This window comes from Gossypium hirsutum, chromosome A13 (assembly GCF_007990345.1).
Source record: "Gossypium hirsutum isolate 1008001.06 chromosome A13, Gossypium_hirsutum_v2.1, whole genome shotgun sequence".
Classification (NCBI taxonomy): domain Eukaryota; kingdom Viridiplantae; phylum Streptophyta; class Magnoliopsida; order Malvales; family Malvaceae; genus Gossypium; species Gossypium hirsutum.
The window spans coordinates 63,903,473-63,927,444 of NC_053436.1; the positions used below are offsets into that span (position 1 = coordinate 63,903,473).

A 23,972-nucleotide genomic window follows, 5' to 3' on the forward strand; every position below is an offset into this window, starting at 1 on the left:
GAATAGTGACCATACCAAGGTATGGAAAAACTTTGTATTATTAGCATCAACTTGTGCATTTTTAAGCATTTCATCTTACAATATCATCGTTAGTTGCTAGATATAGAATGTCCTATTATAGGAGGAGGAAGAAGAAAGAAAATATACGAGGGAGAGGAAAAGAAAAGAGAAAGAAAAAGAAAACTAAAATATATATTAAATGTAATTAATTTGTCATGTGTTGTGATTTTATTCGTCCAAAGTTACACATGTTTTTTTAGTAGTGTTACATTTTTTGACCAAAATATGGGACAAAATAAAACTGTAAGACAACTTACGATAAGGAAAATTTAAGGGTTAATTTGAGAATTAGGGTATAATTCTGGGATCGTTTCACTATTAAAGCCTATATATTTTGAAGAATTAATAATTTATAGCTTCACTTGAAATTCAGAGCTCGATATTTGGTTTGGGCTCAATCGAACATCTATTTTTAAGCTCAAGCTCAATTGAGATATAATCGAGCTCTCGGTTAAGCTCTTGTACCAATTTTTGTACTCAAGCTCAACTCATAAATTAAGCTTAGGATTAATAATATTTATTAAAGGTAATAACGTAATTTAATAATATAAAAATATGAAAAACTCAACAAAGCTTGCGTGCTATTTGAGTTAAATATTATTAAGCTCGAATTTGGTGTAATAATTACCGAATTGAATTCTATTTTTTTCAAATCGAACTTGAGTAAATTTCGAGTATCATTGCCTCATTTACCCTAATTTGGAGTATTTCTTCGAAGTTGTAGTGTATTTTTTTGGGTGAATAAAAAACATTATGAGGAATTACTTTGAATTAAAACCCAAGCCATCTTGGAAGTGTTTCGAATAGCTGGATACCACTACTATTACAAATAATCATTTTAGCTAGATTATCAATTCATTATACTCTCTAGATAAGTGATAAATCCATCAATACACAATTTTAGTCTATTAATATTTTGATTTTTCATGCTACTAACATGAAGGTTGTACGTTGAATTCCTACGGGACGAATTTATTTGTGCTTTAAGCAATTAGTCATGTTTTTTTAAGTCCTAATTCTAATGCCGTGTTTTAGGCCATGGAGATATTATCTCTAACTGTCCACATCTTCCCCTGCATGTGGGGTTCACATTAAACTAACTCAATCAAACAGTGCCTTGTCATCGACCCGCGTGGAACTCAAGTAACCAATCAAATCAATCACACACGTATATAAATACACAATCAATCCCATCTCCCCATGCTTCTCTCCACCGGATTTTCCAACTTCATTTTTCTACCGGTTGTTTGTTTGGTTAAAACAGAGTAGAAACTTTCATCATTTTCTTCCAATGGCACCAAAGGCCGAGAAGAAGCCTGCCGAGAAAAAGCCTGTAGCAGAGAAAGCTCCAGCTTCAGTGGAGAAAAAAATATCAAAGGAAGGCGGGGATAAGAAAAAGAAAAAGATCAAAAAGAGCACAGAGACTTACAAGATTTACATTTTCAAGGTCTTGAAACAAGTTCATCCTGATATCGGTATCTCAAGCAAAGCCATGGGGATTATGAACAGTTTCATCAATGATATATTTGAGAAATTGGCTCAGGAAGCTTCTAGATTGGCCAGGTACAATAAGAAGCCAACGATTACATCGAGGGAGATCCAAACGGCAGTGAGATTAGTTTTACCTGGCGAATTGGCAAAACACGCCGTCTCTGAAGGTACCAAGGCGGTTACCAAGTTTACCAGTTCTTAGATTTATAGACTTTTTGTTTTGAGATTTTAATCCCATTGCTACGATATTAAATTATATATTATATTTCTTTTGAATATATGTTATACTTAAATGATGCTCTAATGTCCTAGATGCAATAGATTAAAGAATGGAACTTGGCACTTTTTTTTTCCCTTTAACTTCAATGTGTTTTGATTTATCAATTATGATGTTAAATAGCTATCCATTTTCTGTTATGATTGTCAATTGAACAAATTGAACCATCACTTGTCAAAGTTTCTTTTTGAGACTCTTGAATTTTGATCTGTTTACATTACTTTTAATAAATTTGAATAGTTTGAATTATTTTAGACTTAGATTATTTGAGTTTGAGGGTGACACTAAATTTTTTGGGCGAAGTAATTAAATTATATATATTTTTGATGATTTTATGTTTGAGTAATTTCAAATTACCTCGGGATTACTTTTATATAATTTGTGTTGTTTTTAGTTTGTTAGCTCTGAATTTGGGTTATACTTGTTTGATGGTGAAATTATGTTGGGTTTGTTCGGTTTCAAATTCATAGGGATGAATTTTCTAATTCAAATCAAAATCGAGAATTTTTAGATTTTTAGATTTAGAAAAATAATAAAATTCAAGTTTTTTTAATTAAATAAAATTTAATGGTATAAAAACCTTTTATCTTTTTAGAAAATTAATTAAGCCTTTGTAATTTCTTTCATTAAATTGAGTCTTTGCAATTTATTTTTTTTAGTATGTCCGGATTAATTTGTTTGAAAGCTTGATTTTCCTTTTAAAATCTTATTCCAATTTATAGAAATATTAAATAAAGTTTAAAATTAAAAAAATAAAAAAGTAATTTAAAAGTTAAGATTAGAATGAATCCAGATATATGGTTGTCCAGATTTAACGTGAATGTATCAGCTCGTTTTTCAGCGGTGTTGAAAATAGTGATTTCGGACTCACCAAATTCGATGAGTAAGTTTGTAAATATTATATTTAATATTTATGGATTAATTGTGACTTTGAAAATGTTTTTGATATTGTAATTTTTGTTTTATAAGCGATTGATTAAGTTCAAGTGGTTTTAAAAAATAAAGTATCAGGATCTCGTTTCTATAAATCGAGCAGTAAATATAGAGTGTCTTTAAGGTGGTATTAGAGTTTCATTAAAAAATTTTAACGTTTCGATAGTTAATTAATTAAAAAGGACTAAATCGTAAAAGAATTAAATTTTTATTGTTATTTAATTTGAGTGATTAAATGTTAATCGAATAAAGGAAAAGGGGTTTAAATGATAATTAGACTATTCAAGAGGTTAGTGGATTGTTTTGGGCAACTACATGAAATTGGATGATAATTTAAGTGGACAGAATGGTAATTTTCTAATTAAATTAATTAAAATAAAACCAAAATCCATTATCATCTTTTACAACCTACCTTCACCGAATTCTAATGGATGAAAGAAGCGATTTTTGTGATGAAGCTTTCTTCCATGGTATTACCTTTGCATGATATGTGATTTTAGCCCATTTCTTTTAATTTCTATGTAACACCCCTTACCCATGTCCGATGCGGGGACAAGTTACGAGGTATTACCGGACTTAAACATTCACATACATGCAAAACCTGAACCATAAAATTTCTTTTTAATTCAAAGCTTTTCATACACATGCATAATGTCCCATACACGGGCCTACGATGCCCTAAACATGCATTGAAAGTAGTTAGGGACTAAATCGAGAACCTTAGAAAGTTTTGAGAAAACTTAGAAAATTTCTTTCCATGAAATAGTCTCAGATACCCGTGTGGGCACAGGGACATGCTCGTGTGCCCAGGACACGCCGGTGTCCTCAGGCTATGTAACTCTCTGACTATGACGTCAGCAAACAAAATTTAACCACATGGCCAAACCACACACCTGTGTGCTAGGCCGAGTCATCGACACAGCTGAGACACACGGTCGTGTCTCTGCCTGTGTGGCTAACACTTAGGCTATTTTTCAAGCCTTTTGTTACCATTAATCCCTCACGTCTTTACACACATTAAAGTTATACATCATGACATCATTTTAATGATTTAGCAGACTCACTAAGGTGTATTCTTAACTTTAACATGCTATCGTTCACAAGTTTCACATACTCATATAATATCAAGTCTAAACACATTAATCCATATTCATTGACCTTGTCAAGTGACCTTATTTAAATATTAAGCATTCATGTTCAATCATCATCGTCTTATTTCTATACCATACAATTACTGCATGGCTATAACCATTTTGATTGGTCATGAAGCATTTATCATACACACATGTCTTAACACCAATCATGCATGTCCCACAAGCATAAAAACATCATCACATCACAAGCATTAGAACTTATCATGAATAACTAGGCTTACAAGCCACAATCATTATAAGCTACATCTCATGGCTATATAAAATTAATCAATATAAGCCAATACGTTTGGCTAATCATAACAACATCTATCATAAAAAATAAGTCGCTATACATGCCACTCACTTGAAGGTGTTTAATACACATATGTCAATACTCCAAAGGTGATGGCTTGATAGTGTGATGTTGCCTCTGACGATCTCCAACCTCGAGCTAACTTGAAACACTAAAGAATGGAAAGGAGAGGGTGAGCTTTATAGCTTAGTAAGACCGTATGAAAATAATAAGCAATTTATCAACTTGCTTCTGAAGGTAATACAACCCTATTTGCATTTTTACTTATGTTCCAGTCAAGCTATTTTCTCGAGTCATGGTCACTAAATTATTTATATCTGGATCTAAAGAACTCTAAATTAAGATCCGCTAATTTTTCCTGAAACTAAACTCACATATATTCGTACCATAAAATTTTTAGAATTTTTGGTCTAGCCAATAAGTACAATTTATTCCTTAAAGTTACCCCTTTTTTGCTTTCTAACAGTTCTGACCCTTCTTCACTAAAACTTAATTATCACATAATATGGGATTCGGATGACGCTTCTCTATATTTCTCTTGAAAATAGACTCATTGAATTCTAAGAATATAAATTATAACCCATAACTATTTTTTTTACAATTTCCAATGATTTTCTCAATTCAGAATAGGAGATTTCAAAATCATTCTGACTCTATATCACATCAATTTAAATATTTCATGGTATGAAACTCCTTTGCTTGCATCGTTTCTTCTATGTGAAACTAGGGTCATTGAGCTTTAATTTCATATTTTATTCAGCCTTTAACTCAATTTCCACAATTTTTTGCAGATTTTCAAAGTCAGATTGTTGTTGCTGTCCAAAACTATTTTAGTGTAAATTTATGATACTAAGTTTATCACCCTTATTAATTCATTTTCACCACATTGGTAAAAATACATGTTTATACATCATAAGTATAGACCTATAATCACAAGGTCATCACAAAATCTTTCTCATAGGCATGACTTACCTATTTGCATCCTCACCAAATGTACATCATAAACCGAAATCATTTCTTATGAGTTTGGCATACATACCTGAGTTACTCAACATGCTCATATACGTACTCATATTCATTCCTTATTAATCATACAACATGAATTGAATTCACATCTCATCAATTTCATGTAAGTACCTGTACCACTCACAACATGGTCATAAGTTCTCTCATTTCGATATATACCACAAATCTCCCATTGAACCACTTGGAATACTATAGGATATTCAATAGCCCCAAACATGGGATAACATGCCGATGCCATATCACAGACATGGTCTTACACTGGCTAGCACATCAAAGTTGATGCCATGTCCAAGACAGGTCTTACACTAACTTTCATATATCTAGGCTGATGCCGTGTCCCAGACAGGTCTTACCCTGGCTCTCATCTATCTTTGTCGATGCCATGTCCCAGACAGGTCTTACACTGACACACAAAAAGCCGACGCCATGTCCCAGACAAGTCTTACACTAGCTTGTATATCTCAAGGCCGACGCATGTCCCAGGCATGTCTTACACTAGCTCTCGTCTCAATGCTGATGCATGTCCCAGGCATGTCTTACACTAGCACACATATCACCCAATGTCATGGCATGAATATCACAATCTATTCCTAAGGTTCAGCCGAGAGTTATTGCTACGTAAATTCCTATAATTTACATTCACAATGCAAGTCAATAATTCAGACCATACTAATCGTACAATACATGGTAACATTATATTTGCATTATTTACGTATAACTTACTCGTTTCAATGGAATATCATACTCCATCAAATTTATAATGTATTCTATCATCACATGAGTGTTATTAACTTTTGGCATCACTTTCTCATACATAACTCCATCAACATATAATTCAATACAATTATAACAAAATAGATTTCAATTATATTAACAATAATATGGATAACATGCTTATTTAATCACATGGACTTACCTCGAATGCAATTTTGGCTAATTACTCCATTTTAGTCCATAACCTCGTACTTTCCGATTTAAGCCCAAATCTCGATTTTGTTGATCTAACATGATGAAATTCACTAATTTAATCATTACATTAATTAAAACATTCTATAATTCACAATTTGGAAAAATGACCGTTTTGCCCTTAGACTTTACAAAAATTACAATTTTGCCCTTAGGCTCGTAAATTAATTTTTATCAAATTTCCTCCTTTACCAAGCCTAGCCGAATTTGTTTTATAACTATAGCAACTCACAATTTCAATTCTTTCACGCATTTACAACTTATTTTACAACTTTACAAAATAGCCTTTTTTAGGTGTTTTCATGCAAACTTGTTTCACAAAAGTTGTTTATTACACAACCAAGACTCATTTTCTTCTATAAAATTCAAAAAAAAACATAAATTCTCTCATTAAAAAACCCTATACTTTCAACCATTTTGTAAAATAGTCCCCCATTAGCTAACTTATGCTACAAAGGTCCCAAAAGTGTAAAAATCATCAAGAAAAGTCATCAAAATCACTTACTTGCAAGAGAACTAAGTGGCTAAAAGCTTAAGCTCTTAAAACCCCCTTGTTTGCTGCCATTTTTGGTGGGGAAGAAGAAAGATAAAAAGATGATACCTTTTTATTTTATTTTATTCTATTTCTAGTCAAAATTAAGTTACCAACCACGCCAAATTTTGACTTTTCTACTTTCTTTCTCTCTATGGCTTGCCAAGCACCTTTTTTTAGGGTTTATTGTCACTTTAAACACCCCAAATTTTGGTTCTCTAGCTATTTAACATATTTAGCTAGCAAAACAAAACTTTTGCCCTTTATGTGATTTAGTCTTTTTTCGCAATTAAGCATGGAATCTTTAAAATTATTTCACCAAAATTTTCATGCATTCATATAATCATGCTATAACACATAAAATAACATTAGAAATAATTTCCATAGCCCCAGAATAGTGGTTCCGAAACCACTATTCTGACTAGGCCCAAAATCGGGCTGTTACATTCTATTTTTTTAGATCGTTGCAACTAGGTTCAGCTAGCCCATACCTTCGATTTTGAAACTATTAAAGATTTTGAATGTTACCATTGATGAAATTTGTGATTTTAGATATTAAATGATGAATTTAGAATGTTGATTGATATTTAAAATTATTTATTAAGTGATTTTTTATGAATTTACCGATTAGGGACTAAATTGTAAAATTAATAAAAGTACAAGGATTTAATGTAAAATTGTTGTACAAATGGGCTGTTTTAGATACCATGAACATTCAGCTAAATTCAATTTTGGGAAAAAATGATTAATTTGCATGTTTTGGGCTTAGGGACTAAATTGAATAAACTTTAGGGGCAATATTGTAAAAATGTCAAAAATGACCAAATTGCATGAAATATATATTTTTTACTTCCTAAATTAATAAATTGAATGAAATTATCAATTTAGATCAAGATCCGGTAAAAAATCGTGGAAAATGAAAAATTACCAAAATACCCCTAAACTTTTGTATTTCTGCAATTTAGCCAGGTAAGTTCGTATATTTAAATAGAATTTTAAATTTTTGTTTTAAATGTTATAATGTTATATTATCATATTATATCTCGACAGATAATCCAACGACGTATCGACAAACCTCAGATAATGAAAAGGGATAGCTTCGTCTATCGAATACGAAAAGGGATAGCTTCGGATATCGAATGTGAATAGGGATAGCTTTGGCTATTGACTATGAAAAGGGATGGTGACGACCATTAGCCATGAAAAGGGATGGTTACAACCATCGTTTTGCACACTTCGTACGAGCTTCAGTACGGATTCCGAGTGACTTCACTACAATAAATATGGAAAGATATGATGTACCATTGATCAAAGTACGAATATTTATGATTATGAAAGGTATGGTTTAAGGGATGCTATATTTATGTCTCATATCTTACCCTGTTATGATATTATTAAGTTATGTGTTTAATCACTAGATTGTGATTATGGTAAATGTTCAATATGAACCAAGACGTGTGTATGAAACTTATTGAAATGGTGTTACATAGAAAACACGATATGTTATGAAGAGTGATAAATCCAATTGAATCATGTTTAATTATAATAGTTATCCATGTAACACCCCTCACCCGTATTCAACGCAGGGACAGGGTTCGAGGTGTCACCAGACTTAACTCAAGCATACACATGTAAAACTGGGCCATAAAATTTTGATCAATTTAAAACTTTTCATTTCATACTCAATCTGTCCCTTAATATGACTTACGAGACCCAAAACATACATTCAAGATGATTTAAGTTTAAACTGAGAACTTACGAAAAACTTGGAAAGGTTCCTGCCTTAAGGTTCCACTCGCCCGTGTGACTCGAGACACGCCCATGCCCTTAGCCTGTGTGCAACATTGACTTTAAGGCACGACCATAACTCACGCCCGTGTGGCCTACCCGTGGACAAAACTAACTTATAGACACGGCTATGGCACACGTCCGTGTGGCCTACCCGTGGACAATACTGACTTAAAAGTTTAAGTGCAGAGGACGTACGGCCATAACACACACCCATGGAGGTGAGCCGTATGTCACACACTGCCTAGACACACGCCCGTGTCTCTTGCCCGTGTGGACAAACTAGGCTATCTTCCAAGCCATTTCGCACAACCTACACAAGATCATTTCAACATACTAATTCCATCCCAAGAGACATCAATTCATTCATAGAAGGAACATCATGTACATTTACCAAAATAAATAATAGCCATTATCTAGGCTTAATACAAAATGAAGGGCTTTTATCTTAAGCCAATATACATAAACAATTTCTCAATAATACAACTTCCTAGTCTAGCCCTATACATGCCATAATCAAAAATATAAATCCAACTATACTGAGTATTACGGCTGATAGTGTGATCGATATCTCTGACTTCAAGGGATCCTTGAGAAATTTGGCAGTACTGAAAGAAAAGAGAAAGGGAAGAAAGTAAGCATAAAGCTTAGTAAGTTGCATATAAATAAATATACAACAAAAGTTTCACCATTTATCATCATGCTCATAGCTTAAAGGTAAACATAACTTGACTTACTCATTACTGTCCACTCAAGTCACATTTTCTAATTGAGATCATTACACATGTATACCAAAATAGGTACCTGTAACACTCAAAACATTATCATACTTTTCATATTAAATCTCTTTCTTAACTCTTAAAGTTGAACCTTTTGGAATACTACTAGATATTCTATAAGCCTCAAACATGGGTTAAGTTACCGATGCCATGTCCCAGAAATGGTCTTACACTGGTTATCTTCATCGAGGCCGATGCAATGTCCCAGACATGGTCTTTCACTAGCTCTCGTGTATAAGTGCTGATGCATGTCCCAGACATGTCTTACACTAGCACGAAGCTTAGCCAATGCATGTTCCAGACACGTCTTACACTGGCTACCATCATTGAGGCCAATGCATGTCCCAGACACATCTTACACTGGCACTCATCTCTATACAGATGCCATGTCCTAGAGATGGTCTTACAGAGGCTATCGTAATGTGGCTGATGCATGTCCCCGAAACGTCTTACACTAGCCCTCGTCTCAATGCCGATGACATGTCCCAGACATGGTCTTACACTGGCTCTCACATAACACCATGTTATGGCATGAACATCTGGTTTGTTTCCTGGGGTTCTCACTGGATCTTTCTACTTTCTCAATCATAAATATGCATACTCAGTTCAAAATCTAGAAATTTATACTATATCAAAATCAATAACAATCGAATACATGCATTTAACAATATAGTTGTATTATTTACATACAACTTACCTCGGTTTACAAAAAGTACTTGATTAGACGGCTTAATCGGATTGCTTGGCTTTGCCCCGGTTTAGGCTCGATTTTGGTAAATCTTGATATATAATAGCAAAAATGTACTCATTTAGTCATTAATTACAATTAGGCATTCATAATTTCACATCTTTGGTAAAGTGACCATTTTGCCCTTAGGCCTTGGCAAAATGACCATTTTAACCCTATGCTTGAAAATCAATTTTTATAAAATTTCTTCATATTTCAAGCCTAGATAAAATCTTTTTACTCTTATAGCAACCCCAAATTCTCACTATTTCATACACTTATTACCTATTTTGCAACTGATGCAAAATGGTTCTTTTACGTGTTTTCAATCTAACACCTGTTTCAAAAGTTGTTTATAACACAACAAGGACTTGTATTCCTCCTTGAAAACTCAGCATCTATCACAATTACATCCAAGGAAAAATCCTAAACTCTTAACCATTTTGCAAGATATCACCCTCATTTGAAAGCTCATGCTTCAAGGGTCTCAAAAATGTGAAAATCTTGAAGAAAACTCATTAAAATAACTTACTTGTGAGAGGAATAAGTTGCTGCAAAATTTAAGCTTTCAAACCCCCTTTCATGGCTGAAAATTTTGATGGAAAGAGATGAGAAGAAAAGAAATTGACAACCTTTTTCTATTTTGCTTCTTTTTTGGTTAAAATAGCTACCAAATTCTACCTACTCTTAAAATTTGTCCCCTCTATGTCTCATGGCCAGCCAACCCTATTAAAAAGGGTCTAATTTCCCTTTAAAGGTCCCCAAATTTATTTATCTAGCTATTTAGCACATTTGGGCACTAAAACGCAACTGTTGCTTTTTATGCGATTTAGTCCTTTTTCGCAATCGGGCTCACAAACGTTAAAGTTGAATCACCAAATTTTTCATGCACTATTATAGTCATGCTATAATCTCATAATTATAATAAAATAATTTTCCCAACTTTGTATTTGTGGTCCCAAGACCACTGCTCCTACTAGGCCCTAAATCGGGCTATTACATTTCTCCCCCTTTAAGGATTTTGATCCTCAAAAATCATACCGGTGAATAAGTTCAAATATTGCTCTCTCAGAGACTCGTCAAGTTCCCATGTGGCTTCCTCGACTCCATGTCTATGCCACAAATCTTTACAAGCGGTATACTCTTATTTCTTAACTATTTGACCTCTCGAGCTAAGATCTTGACCAACTCCTCACCATAAGTCATATCTGGAAGAATCTCAACATCAGTTGGCGCAATTATGTGGGAAGGGTCAGATCTGTATCGGTGTAACATGGACACGTGAAACATGTCGTGAATCTTTTCTAACTCTGGCGGCAAACCCAAACGGTAGGAAACAGGCCCTACTCTCTTGGTAACCTCATAAGGTCCTTTGAAACGAGGACTCAAATTGCCTTTTCTACCAAATCTGAGGACTTTCCTCCACGGGAGACTTTCAAAAATACCTTATCACTGACCTCAAACTTAATCTCCTTTTGTTTCAAATCCACATAGGATTTTTATCTATCCAAGGCGGCTTTCAAACAGTTGTGAATCACCTTAACTTTTTCCTCAGCCTCTTTGACCAACCCCGTGGATCTGACTCTCTCTCAACTCAGTCCAGAATAAGGGCGTTCGACACTTTCACCCGTAGAAAGCCTGATTAGGCGCCATTTTCAGACTCGACTGATAGCTGTTATTGTAGGCAAATTCAACCATTCCTAACTTCCTCGAAATTCAAGAACACAACATCTCAACATGTCTTCTAAGATCTATATTACTCTTTCCGACTGTCCGTCAGTTTACGGATGAAATGCTGTATTGAAACTCAACTTGGTTCCTAGAGCCTCTTGCAACTTTTTCTAAAACCTCGAGGTGAACCTCGGTTCTCGATCAGATACAATTGATAACAGCACACCATGAAGCCTCACAATCTCAGAAACATACAAGTCGACCAACTTTTCAAGGGAGTAGTCGGCACGCACTGGTATGAAGTGTGCTGACTTAGTGAGTTTATCGACAATAACCTATACTACATATTTCTTTTTCGGGGTTAATGGCAAACCTGTTACAAAATCCATGGTGATCTGATCCCACTTCCATTCGAGAACCATAATAGGCTGAAGTAAACCCAAAGACATTTGATGTTCAGCCTTTACTTGTTGACACACTAAACACTTGAAAACGAACTCTGAAATGTCTCTTTTCATTCCCGACCACCAATACATTTTCTTCAGGTCATTATACATTTTCACGCTACCCGGGTGGACGGACGAACAACCACTGTGTGCCTCTCGTGAAATCTTCTGAACGAGCTCACTATCTTTGGGTACACAAACTCTATCTTTGGACATTATACAACCATCAGTACTAATACGAAAATCTGACTCAATCTCTTATTCACATTGAGTGCTCTTGGCTTGCAGTTTCTCATCATCTTTCTGAGCTTCACGGATTTCATAAAGAAAAGTTGGTCTGGCCCTCAACTCCACTAGGACTGATCCATCACTAGATATAGTCAACTGAACGTTCAAGGCTATCAAGGCAAACAATGAATTCCTACTCAAAGCATCGGCGACTACATTTGCCTTTCCCAGATGATAGTCGATAATCAACTCATAGTATTTTTCTATAACCATCGTCGTTGCCTCAAATTCAACTCTTTTTGAGCATCAGATACTTCAGACTCTTGTGATTGATAATTACTCGGCATCTCTCACCATACAAATGGTGTCGCCAAATCTTTAGTGCGAACACCACAGCTGCCAGCTCTAAATCATGGGTCGGATAATTTCTCTCGTGAGGTTTTAACTGCCTTGAGGCATAGGCTATAACCATGCCTTCTTGCATGAGCACACCTTAAATTGTTTAGGGAGGCGTCACTAAAAATTGCAAATTCTTTGCCCGACTCCCGTTACACTAAAATTGGGGCTTCGGTCAGCAAAGCCTTTAATTTCTCGAAACTCTGTTGGCATTCTACTGTCCATTCAAATTTGACATCTTTTTGTAAAAGCCTTATTATCAGTGTAGCTATCATAGAGAATCCGTTTACAAATCATCTATAGTATCTTGCTAGCCCCAGAAAACTACCAACCTCTGTTACATTCCTCGGCGGTTTCCATTCTACAATAGCTGAAACTTTATTTGGGTCAACTTTGATTCCGTCACCCGACACAATGTGCCCTAGGAATCCGACTTCATTGAGCCAAAATTCTCTCTTACTAAACTTGGCATAAAGTTGCCTATCCCTCAAGGTCTGCAACACAGTTCTCAAATGTTCCGCGTGCTCACTCTTGTTACACAAATAAACCAAGATGTCATCAATAAAAACGATGACGAACCTATCCAAATACGGTCAGAAGATGTGGTTCATCAAGTCCATAAATACCGCTAGGGCATTTGTCAATTCAAAAGGCATAACAAGAAACTCTTAATGCCCATATCTTGCCCCAAAAGCAGTCTTCGGCACATCTTGTTCCTTGACTCTTAACTGGTAGTAACCCGACCTCAAATCTATTTTAGAAAATATAATGGCTCCTCTCAGTTGATCGAAGAGATCATCAATCTTCGGCAAGGGATGCTTGTTCTTCACTGTTACTTTGTTCAGTTGTCTATAGTCGAAACATAACCTCATCGACCTGTCTTTCTTTTTCACAAAAAGTACCAAAGCACCCCATGGTGAATAACTCGGTCTAGAAAAACCCTTATCTGTTAACTCTTGAAACTGCACTTTCAACTCTTTCAACTCAATGGGGGCCATTCTATACTGCGCAATCGAGATTGGCATTGTGCTAGGAACTAACTCGATACCAAACTCAACTTCTCTTTTAGGAGGTAATCCGGGCAACTCTTCTGGAAAAACATCTATAAAATCACAAACCATTGGTACTGACTCAATCTTCGACTCAGACACTTGAGTATTTAGCATAAAAGCTAGATAAGCCTCATACCTTTTTCTCAAATATTTTTTAGAGTTCAGAGACGATATTATCACAGGCAATTTATCCAAGTCACCTGGTCCAACCCGAAGTATCTTCCCACCTTCACACTTTAACTTAATAATTTTCTTCCTACAGTCCACTACAACACTATGAGAAGTCAACCAATCCATCCCGAGGATTACGTCAAACTCATTGAACGACAATAACATTAAATTTGCTAGGAAACAATAACCTTGATTGTCAAAGGACAACTCCTACATACTTGGTCAACTAGAACATATCTACCCAAGGGATTGGACACTCTTATTACAAATTCAGTAGACTCCACTATCATGCTCGTTTCAGGAATCAATTCCATACAAATATAAGAGTAGGTAGACCTCGAATCAATCAAAGCCACAACATAAATATCATGAATAGAAAAAGTACCCATAATCACGTTGGGAGACTCTGCCTCCTCACGGGCACGAATAGTATAAGTCCTCGCAGGCGCTCTGCCCTCAGACCTCGCCACTGCATCTCTAGTCGTGCCCCTACTGTTAGCTCCACTACCCAGATTCTTTTGTGGTCTCCCCCTCAATGGAGCACTACTTGCCTTCATTTCTTGCTTCCTCTCTCTCTCTCTTCCAACTCAGGGCAATCGCGAATAAAGTGGTCTAGCGATCCATACTTGGAATAGCCCCTCTTATTTACTCGACATTCGCCTAAGTGGCGTCTCCCACATTACGGACACTCTTGCCTATTTGGCTGAGCACTACCAACACTAGCGATCGAAGTAGTCTGGGCTATAGACGTCATATTCTGATGATTCGTGTTCCTCCTCAAATATCCCACTAAAGCGTTCAATCGGGTAATAAATTCTTTCAACCTCTTGGAGGAGGAATGATTCATCTTCCCCATCTGTCTTCTCTTTAAATCTCATGACTCAATGGCTGCCTTCATCCTCTTCTTCACCAGCTCTTCTACTTTACATGCTCTCTCAATGAGCACTACAAATTCTCTTAACTCTAGGATGCCCACAAACACTCGAATGTCTTCATTGAGGCCATCCTCAAACTTCTTACACATAGTAGCTTTAGTAGATACACATTCTCGTGCATATTTGCTAAGCTTCACACACTCACGCTCATACTCCGTCACAGTCTTACTACCTTGCTTCAACTCTAGAAATTCCGTCCTTTTCTGATCCAAGAACCTCTAGATAATATACTTCTTTTGAAACACTTCGTGGAAAAATTCACAAGTGATCCTCTCCTTTGGTACAATAGACACGAGAGTGTTCCACCACTGATAAGTCGAGTCTCGTAGAAGTGACACGGCACACTTCACGCACTCATCAGATGTGCATGATAGTTCATCGAATACCTTCATGGTATTTTCTAGCTGAAACTTCGCTCTCTCTGAGTCATCATCTACACTAGCGAGAAATTCCTCGGCCCCTTGCTTCTGGATCTTATCTACCAAAGGCTTTTCTCTTCTGAACATGTTCGCACCTTGCGGAGCCACTGAGGCAAACTGAGGAATCAGAGAAGGTAGGGGAGGTGGAGTGTTCGGGTTTGCACGAACAAACTCCGTATACCAAGCATCCATCATTCGGAGGTAGGCTTCCCTAGCCCCTCCGCCTTGGCTCATACTTATGGGTTCACTTTCTATTGGCGCAGTCCCTTCTGCAGGAGCCGGCGCATTACTTTCCACGTCATCCACTGTGGTTCTATCAGGATCCATTACTATATAAAAACACAATTTATAGTTGCCAGGAATCATCACACTATCAATATATATTTTTGGCATGTATGGCTAGACTCGTACTTTAATTAGGTTAGCCCTAGAACCGATAAAACCATGCTATGATACCACTAAATGTAGCACCCCTTGAACATATCTGATACCGGGACAAGGTTCGAGGTGTCACCAGACTTAATTCAAGCATATGCATGTAAAACTGGGCCATAAAATTTTGATCAATTTAAAACTTTTCATTTCATACTCAATCTATCCCTTAATAGGACTTACGAGACCCAAAATATACATTCAAGATGATTTAATTTTAAACTGAGAACTTAAGAAAAACTTGGAAAAGTTCCTACCTTAAGGTTCCACACGCTCGTGTGACTCGAGACACGCCCATGCCCTTAGCCTGTGTGCAAGACTGACTTTAAGGCACAGCTATAACACATGCACGTGTGGCCTACCCGTGGACAAAACTGACTTATAGACACAACTATTACACACGCCCTATGGCCTTCCCATGGACAATACTGACTTAAAAGTTTAAGTGCAGGGGACATACAACCATAACACAAACCCATGGGGGTGAGCCGTGTGTCACACACGGCCTAGACACACGCCAGTGTGTCTTGCCCATGTGGACAAACTAGGCTATCTTCCAAGCCATTTTGCACAACCTACACAAGATCATTTCAACATACTAATTCCATCCCGAAAGACATCAATTCATTCATAGAAGGAACATCATGTACATTTACCAAACTAAACAATATCCATTATCTAGGCTTAATACAAAATGAAGGGCTTTTATCTTAAGCCAATATACATAAACAATATCTCAATAATACAACTTCCTAGTCTAGCCCTATACATGCCATAATAAAAAATATAAACCCAACTATACCGAGTATTATGGCTGATAGTGTGACCGATATCTCTGAATTCAAGGGATCCATGAAAAATTTGGCAGTACTGAAAGAAAAGAGAAAGGGAAGAAAGTAAGCATAAAGCTTAGTAAGTTGCATATAAATAAATATACAACAACAGTTTCACCATATATCATCATGCTCATAGCTCAAAGGTAAGCATAACTTGACTTACTCATTACTGTCCACTCAAGTCACATTTTCTAATTGAGATCATTACACATGTATACCAAAATAGGTACCTGTAACACTCAAAACATTATCATACTTTTCTTATTAAATCTCTTTCTTAACTCTTAAAGTTGAACCTTTTGGAATACTACTGGATATTCTATAAGCCTCAAACGTGGGTTAAGTTGCTAATGCCATGTCCCAGACATGATCTTACACTGGCTATCTTCATCGAGGCCGATGCCATGTCCCAGACATGGTCTTACACTAGCTCTCGTGTATAAGTGCTGATGCATGTCCCAGACATGTCTTACACTATCACGAAGCTTAGCCGATGCATGTCCCAGACACATCTTACACTGGCTACCATCATTGAGGCAGATGCATGTCCCACACACGTCTTACACTGGCAGTCATCTCTACACCGCCAGACATGGTCTTACACAGGCTACCGTAATGTGGCTAATGCATGTCCAAGACACGTCTTACACTAGCCTTCATCTCAATGCCGATGCCATGTCCCAGACATGGTCTTACACTGGCTCTCACAGAACCCCATGTTATGGCATGAACATCCAGTTTGTTTCTTGGGGTTCTCACTGGATCTTTCTACTTTCTCAATCATAAATATGCATACTCAGTTCAAAATCTAGGAATTTATACTATATCAAAATCAATAACAATCGAATACATGCATTTAATAATATAGTTGTATTATTTACATACAACTTACCTTGGTTTACAAAAAGTTCTTGACTAGACGGCTTAATCGGATTACTTAGCTTTGCCCCGATCTAGGCTAGGTTTTGGTAAATCTTGATCTATAATATCAAAGATGTATTCATTTAGTAATGTACTCATTTAGTCATTAATTATAATTAGGCATTCATAATTTTACATCTTTGGTAAAATGACCATTTTGCCCCTAGGCCTTGGCAAATGACCATTTTACCCCTATGCTCGAAAATAAATTTTTATCGAATTTATTAGTATTTCAAACCTAGCTAAAATATTTTTACTCTTATAGCAACCCAAAATTCTCACTATTTCATACACTTATTACCTATTTTGCAACTTATGCAAAATGGTTCCTTTAGGTGTTTTCAAGCTAACACCTTTTCAAAAAGTTGCTTATAACACAACTAGGACTTATATTCCTCCATGAAAACTCAAAATCTATCAAAATTACATCTATGGAAAAATCCTAAACTCTCGACCATTTTGTAAGATACCACCCTCATTTGAAAGCTCGTGCTTCAAGGGTCTTAAAAATGTGAAAATCTTGAAGAAAACCCATTAAAATCACTTACTTGTGAGAGGAATAAGTTGGAAAGAGATGAGAAGAAAAAAATTGACAACCTTTTTCTATTTTGCTTCTTTTTTGGTCAAAATAGCTACCAAATTCTACCTACTCTTAAAATTTGTCCCCTCTATGTCTCATGGCCTTCCAACCCTCTTAAAAAGGGTCTAATTGCCATTTAAAGGTCCCCAAATTTATTTATCTAGCTATTTAACACATTTGGGCACTAAAATGCGACTTCTACTTTTTATGCGATTTAGTCCTTTTCCGCAATCGGGATCACAAACGTTAAAATTAACTCACCAAATTTTTCATGCACTATTATAATCATGCTATAATATCATGATTATAACAAAATAATTTTCCCAACTTTAGATTTGTGGTCCCGAGACCATTGCTCTGACTAGGCCCTAAATCCGGCTGTTACAATCCATGTCAAATTCATATGAATCATGTTTAAATGAACTAACATGTGTTGTTGAGGTGCTTTTAGGCTTGTGTCGAGCTATTGGTTGGATTGTATTATGTCAGTTTTAAATAAATGCATTGAGATGGTAATTGACAAAATGGAAAGATGCTTAGGTGCATGAAAGGGTGGTAAGAATCGAAGTATTCGATTTCTTATGAAATAGTTAATTTTAAAAGAGTCATACTGAAATGCACTTGTTTGTGGTTATAATTGATGTTTATGCTCATGTCTTTTGTGTTATACAAATGAAATGATTGAGAATAGGTGAATGAAATGGTAAGTAAGTAAATGAAATGGATTACCATTTTAAGAAAAGGGAGATGATTATGTAATTCTACGTGTGAGACATTATTATGTTATAAATAGAAAGTATTCAAGTTGTTAATGAACCTATTCATTTGTGATATGATATTTATATATATTGGTAAATCTTGGAGCATTAATATAGGTTTATTCATGACAAATAAAGTTCATATTTGAAATGAAATGTTATGTTTAAAGTTTATGCGCGCTTACTGAGCATTCATTGCTTACGTGGTTGTCTTTCTTTTACTTTATAGATTATTGGAAGCACGATTGGGTTGGAAGCTAGTCAGGGATCCATCACACTATCCATAGGCTATATCGATACCTATGGATATTTTTAAGTTCGGTTATAATGGCATGTATAGGCTTTTTGGTTATTGAAGTTGCCATATGCTTGGCTTGTATTGAGTATTTCTTGTGTTAATGTGAACTTAGTTTGTTATGTAAATATATAGTCTTAAAGTGGTTGTTACCTTTGATTATGATGCTTGGATGATTAAGGATGAAATGGTAGTTTAAAATAGAAGCTATAAATATAATAGCCTGATTTTGGGCCTAGTCGGAACAGTGGTTTCAGGACCACGATTCCGACAAAGAAAATTTTTTTATTACATTTTCATGGTCTGTAGTTTTATAGAATAAATTCATGAAAATTTTGTTCGAAAATTTTAACGTTTGAGCACTCAATTCAGTAAAAAGGACTAAATTGTAAAAAAGTGCAAAAGTTGAGTTCTACATGCTAGAGGTGTCTAATTGTAACAAAATTTTAAATTGTAGGTCCTTAGATGGTAATTATACCATTTTACTTTAAGTTAAACAAAAATAGACATAAGGTAAGAGAATTTTATTATTTTGGAGAAAAGGACATTTTGGACATTTGGGAATTAAATGAATTAAAAACCAAAAATCAATCCAAAATTTAGTTCATCTTCTTCATGCTTGGCATAAATTTGCAAGGGAGACATAGCTAGGGTTTTTCCACATTTCAAGCTCGATTGTAAGTCTGTTCTAGCACCGTTTTTACTAATTTTTTATGTTTTCAAAATCCTTGTAACCTAATTTATCTATTTCTACCATTAATTTGATAGATGATTGAGGTCTAGGGTTTTACCCATGTTATATACTTGTTTATTTTGATGTCTAATGGTAGATAATGCAAGTTTAATGTTAGATAAACAACTTTTACTAAGTGATTTTTGATGATAATGTCATAAGGACCAATTTGTAAAAAGATTTCAAAATGTGTATAAAAGTGTGATTAAATGGAACATGTGAGCTGTTATAAGCAAAAAAGAGGGTCGGCTAGGCTTGGGTCTTGATGAAATTGAATATATTTCATTTTACGAGCCTAGGGACTAAAATGTAAATATGTCAAAGTTTAAGGGCAAAAACATAATTTTGCCATACTGTAAGTTTTGGATTGAATTGAGTAATTTGATTAATAAATGAGTTAAATTTACTATTATAGTTCAAGAGAAACGAAGTTCAGACCTAGATCGTGGGAAAATCAAAGTATTTGACGACTAGGTCCATTTCCTACTACCTTTGTATAGAGGTAAGTTCTTATGTAAACAATGCATTGTTTTAATTATGTTTTAAATGCTTTACCATTGTATGAATTATGATTGACCATCGAGTGTGTTCGACAAAGTTACGACAATCGTGAAATCCTGACTGAACCTTAGGAATAGGTAGGATACAAATGTCATGACATTAGGGTTATCGGGACTATGTGTAAGACCATATCTAGGATATAGCATCATTATGAGATTTTGTGTAAGACCATATCTGAGATATGGCATCGATATGATATTTTGTGTAAGACCATAGCTGGGCTATTGGCATCGATTCGAGACCCTACATAAGACAATGTTTGGGATATGGCTTTGGTGTGGTACTATATGTACGAGATACCCGAGTATCCTTAAGTATTCCAAGTGGTTCAACATGAAATGCAACAAGAATGTTAAAGATGTGAAGGACTATGGTATGTGGTAAATTGGTACAGGTATGTACATAAGACTCATGCTAGTGTGTTCGATATGTGATGAATCCTTCGATAAGGTTGTGATTGAGTAAGTTGGGTTATGAGATTTATAATGACATTTATGTTAGATTACTTCAAGTTAATTTTATGTTAAATGTGAGTTTATAATGCTTATTATTTGCATAGGAACTTACTAAGCTTTAAAGCTTACTCCCTTTTCTTTTCCCTTGTCTTATAGTGTCACCAAGCCAGCTCGGGGATTAGAGATTGTCGGAGATCCAGTCACACTACCAACTTAATATTTTGGGTTCCAACGATTTCAATATTTTGAGTTATGACATGTATAGGGACTTGGTCAATTTGTTACGTGTCATAATTGAATGGCCAAATGTGTTGGCTTATGATTGTTGATAATTCAATTTGTAAATGGCCAATGAGATTGGCTAATATTGTAACAGTCCGATTTAGACCCTATTCAAAATGGTGGTTTCAAAACCATGAATTGGAGTCGAAAAAATATTTTAAAATTATTTTCTGTGTTTAATTGTGTGAATTTATGTATGTTAAATTTTCATGCTTTAATTTTGTCATTTGAGTGCTCGATTAAATAAAAGGGCTTAATCGCGTAAAATGAAAATTTAATGGTTTAATGTGTAAGGATCGAATTGTGTTTTGGTACATGATAGTCGTGACAGGTTTTAAATATTTATAATGAATCATTCTTGAAACTAACTATTATCACGATGAAGGCAAGTGTACCTATCGAACAGTAGTATAGCTTTAGCAAGACCGGATTGTCGAACCCAAAGGAACTAAAAGTACTAGTAATGACTGTCTTTTTATTATCTAGCCTAAGAATAATGGGGTTTGTTTTAACTAACTAATTAACTAAACTAAGAATTCACAAAAAATAGAATTGGGGAATTAATTTTGGAAAAACGATTGAATTAAGACAATACCTAAGGAAAAATCCACCAAGACTTCACTTGTTATTTGACTCTGAATCGGACTATTTATTCATTTGACTTGATCCGTAGAAATCCCTAATTTATATTATTATCCCTTTCGAAACTAACAACGTCTAACCCTAGGTTGAATAATTGAAATCTCTTTCTAATTAACTCCCTAGGGTTGCATTAACTCGACCTATGGATCCCCTTACTAGGTGTCACCCTAATCTGACCAAATCTTGTCACCCTATCTCTAGGCAGGCAATCAACTCCGCTAAATTATGACAAATGTACTCTTAGACAGGGCCTATTCCTCCTTTGAATAAGAGCTTAACTTGAATCAATATCCTAGAATATCAAAACAAGAGTTAAGAACACATAATTAAGAACAAGTCAAATATTTATCATACAATTCAGATAATAATAACCTGATCTATCCTAGGTTTCATTCCCCTTAGGTATTTAGGGGTTTTAGTTCATAACTAAAAAGGTAAACATCTCAGAATCTGGCTTCTGAGATGGATCAATCAGCTTTCCTTTAGCAGTTCCATGCTTCCCTCTCTGTGTCTCCCCCTTTCCTCCTCTTCTAAGGTGTATTTATAGGCTTTAGAATGCCTAAAAGCCCTCAAAACTAGTCTTTTCCAAATTGGACTCAACTTGGGCTCGACAGGGACACACCCGTGTGTGATTACTTCAGGTCGTGCTCGAGCCTGTCAGAATGGCATGGGTGTGTGTTCTACCTGTATGAGTCATGCTTCAATTCTGCCAAATTGGCACTGCCGTGTAGTCTGCCCGTGTGAGGAAGTCCAGGCTGTGTTGATTTTGTTCGTTGGCCCATTTTCTTCGTTTTTGATCCCGTTTCTTGTTCCTTTTGCTCTCCTATGCTCACCTAAGTATAAAACATGAAATTAAGGCATTAGGAGCATCGAATTCACCAATTTTAAGGAAAAATCATCCATTAAATGTGTTAAGCATGGGGTAAAAATATGTATAAATTATGGTTTATCATGTTTGTCTTTATAAGTTGAGATATTTAATATGCAATTTGTCCATGATAATAAGTAATGGACGGTAAGACCTTAAGTTATAATGATTTTGTATTAATTAATAAAGGTTATATTTGTAAAATGTATAATAACATGTAATAATAAAACATAAAAATAAAACTAAAGTGTTCATACACTTTGCATGACAGAATATAAAGAAAAGAAAAAGAAATAAAGCTTCCATAGGTTCGGCCATTATTGATAGCTTAATCAAGGTATATAATTAGCTCGTTTTTTGATAACTTTTATATTTTTGAGATTGTTGCTATGTTATCTACAAAGCCCATGCTTGAATTCTGATTTTGGTGAACATTTTGAATTATGCCATTGATGAATATTTGAGTTTTGTGATGTTAGTTGGTGAAATATGAAAGATATATTTTGGATTGATATGTTTTATACTGAAATTTTTGATGATTTTGAGTAATCAGGATGAAATTGCAAAAATAATAAATTAAGGGACTAAAATGTGAAATAAATGAAATGTATGGACTTGTATGAATACTAGGTATTCGATCTAAGCATGGTGTGTGCAAATTTTGCATGTTTTGTGTTTTATGCAATTTGGATTTGGATGAGTTTAATTTGAATATGTTTAGATCAAGAACCAAAGAAATCAGATTTGGATCAGGGGAAAACTAAAGTTGTCGACCAGTCGTTCTGTTCCGTTTTTCATCGTTCGAGGTAAGTTTATAAACAATAGATAATATTAATTCTAATTATATACAAGTTTATATGCTGAAATTAAATTATATGAAATTATATATGTGAAAGCCGAATGTGAATATACTTGGGAATTAGGTCTACGAGTTTGATTCGATCGAGTTACGATGTCTAAAAGCCCTGTTTGAACCATAGGATTTTGATATGTGTTTTCATGTAAGACCACGTCTGGGATGTTGGTATCGATATATGTGTTTTATTGTAAGACCACGTCTGGGACGTTGGCATCGATATGTGGTTACGAGTAAGACCACGTCTGGGACATCGACATCGTATTTGATTCATGTAAGACCCTGTCTGGGATAATGGCATCGATATGAGATAGCATGTAAGACCATATCTAGGATGTTGGCATTGTATGATATATGTGATTATCCGAGTAATCTATTCAATTCTGAATGGTTCAATGGGTAATATCAAG

At 35.2% G+C, this 23,972-nt stretch overlaps 1 protein-coding gene across 1 annotated transcript; it reads left to right on the forward strand.

Annotated features, from left to right (window-relative positions):
- The first annotated feature begins 1,266 nt into the window (after positions 1-1,266).
- On the forward strand, positions 1,267-1,911 carry LOC107894878 (histone H2B-like). Its single transcript, XM_016820062.2, has one exon. The coding sequence runs from the start codon at positions 1,352-1,354 to the stop codon at positions 1,751-1,753; it is 402 nt and encodes a 133-aa protein (XP_016675551.1). The 5' UTR covers positions 1,267-1,351; the 3' UTR covers positions 1,754-1,911.
- Positions 1,912-23,972: the final 22,061 nt, after the last annotated feature.

Excerpts from the sequence above, each read along its gene's own strand:
- LOC107894878 (XM_016820062.2), top strand. The coding sequence starts at position 1,352 with ATGGCACCAAAGGCCGAGAAGAAGCCTGCCGAGAAAAAGCCTGTAGCA.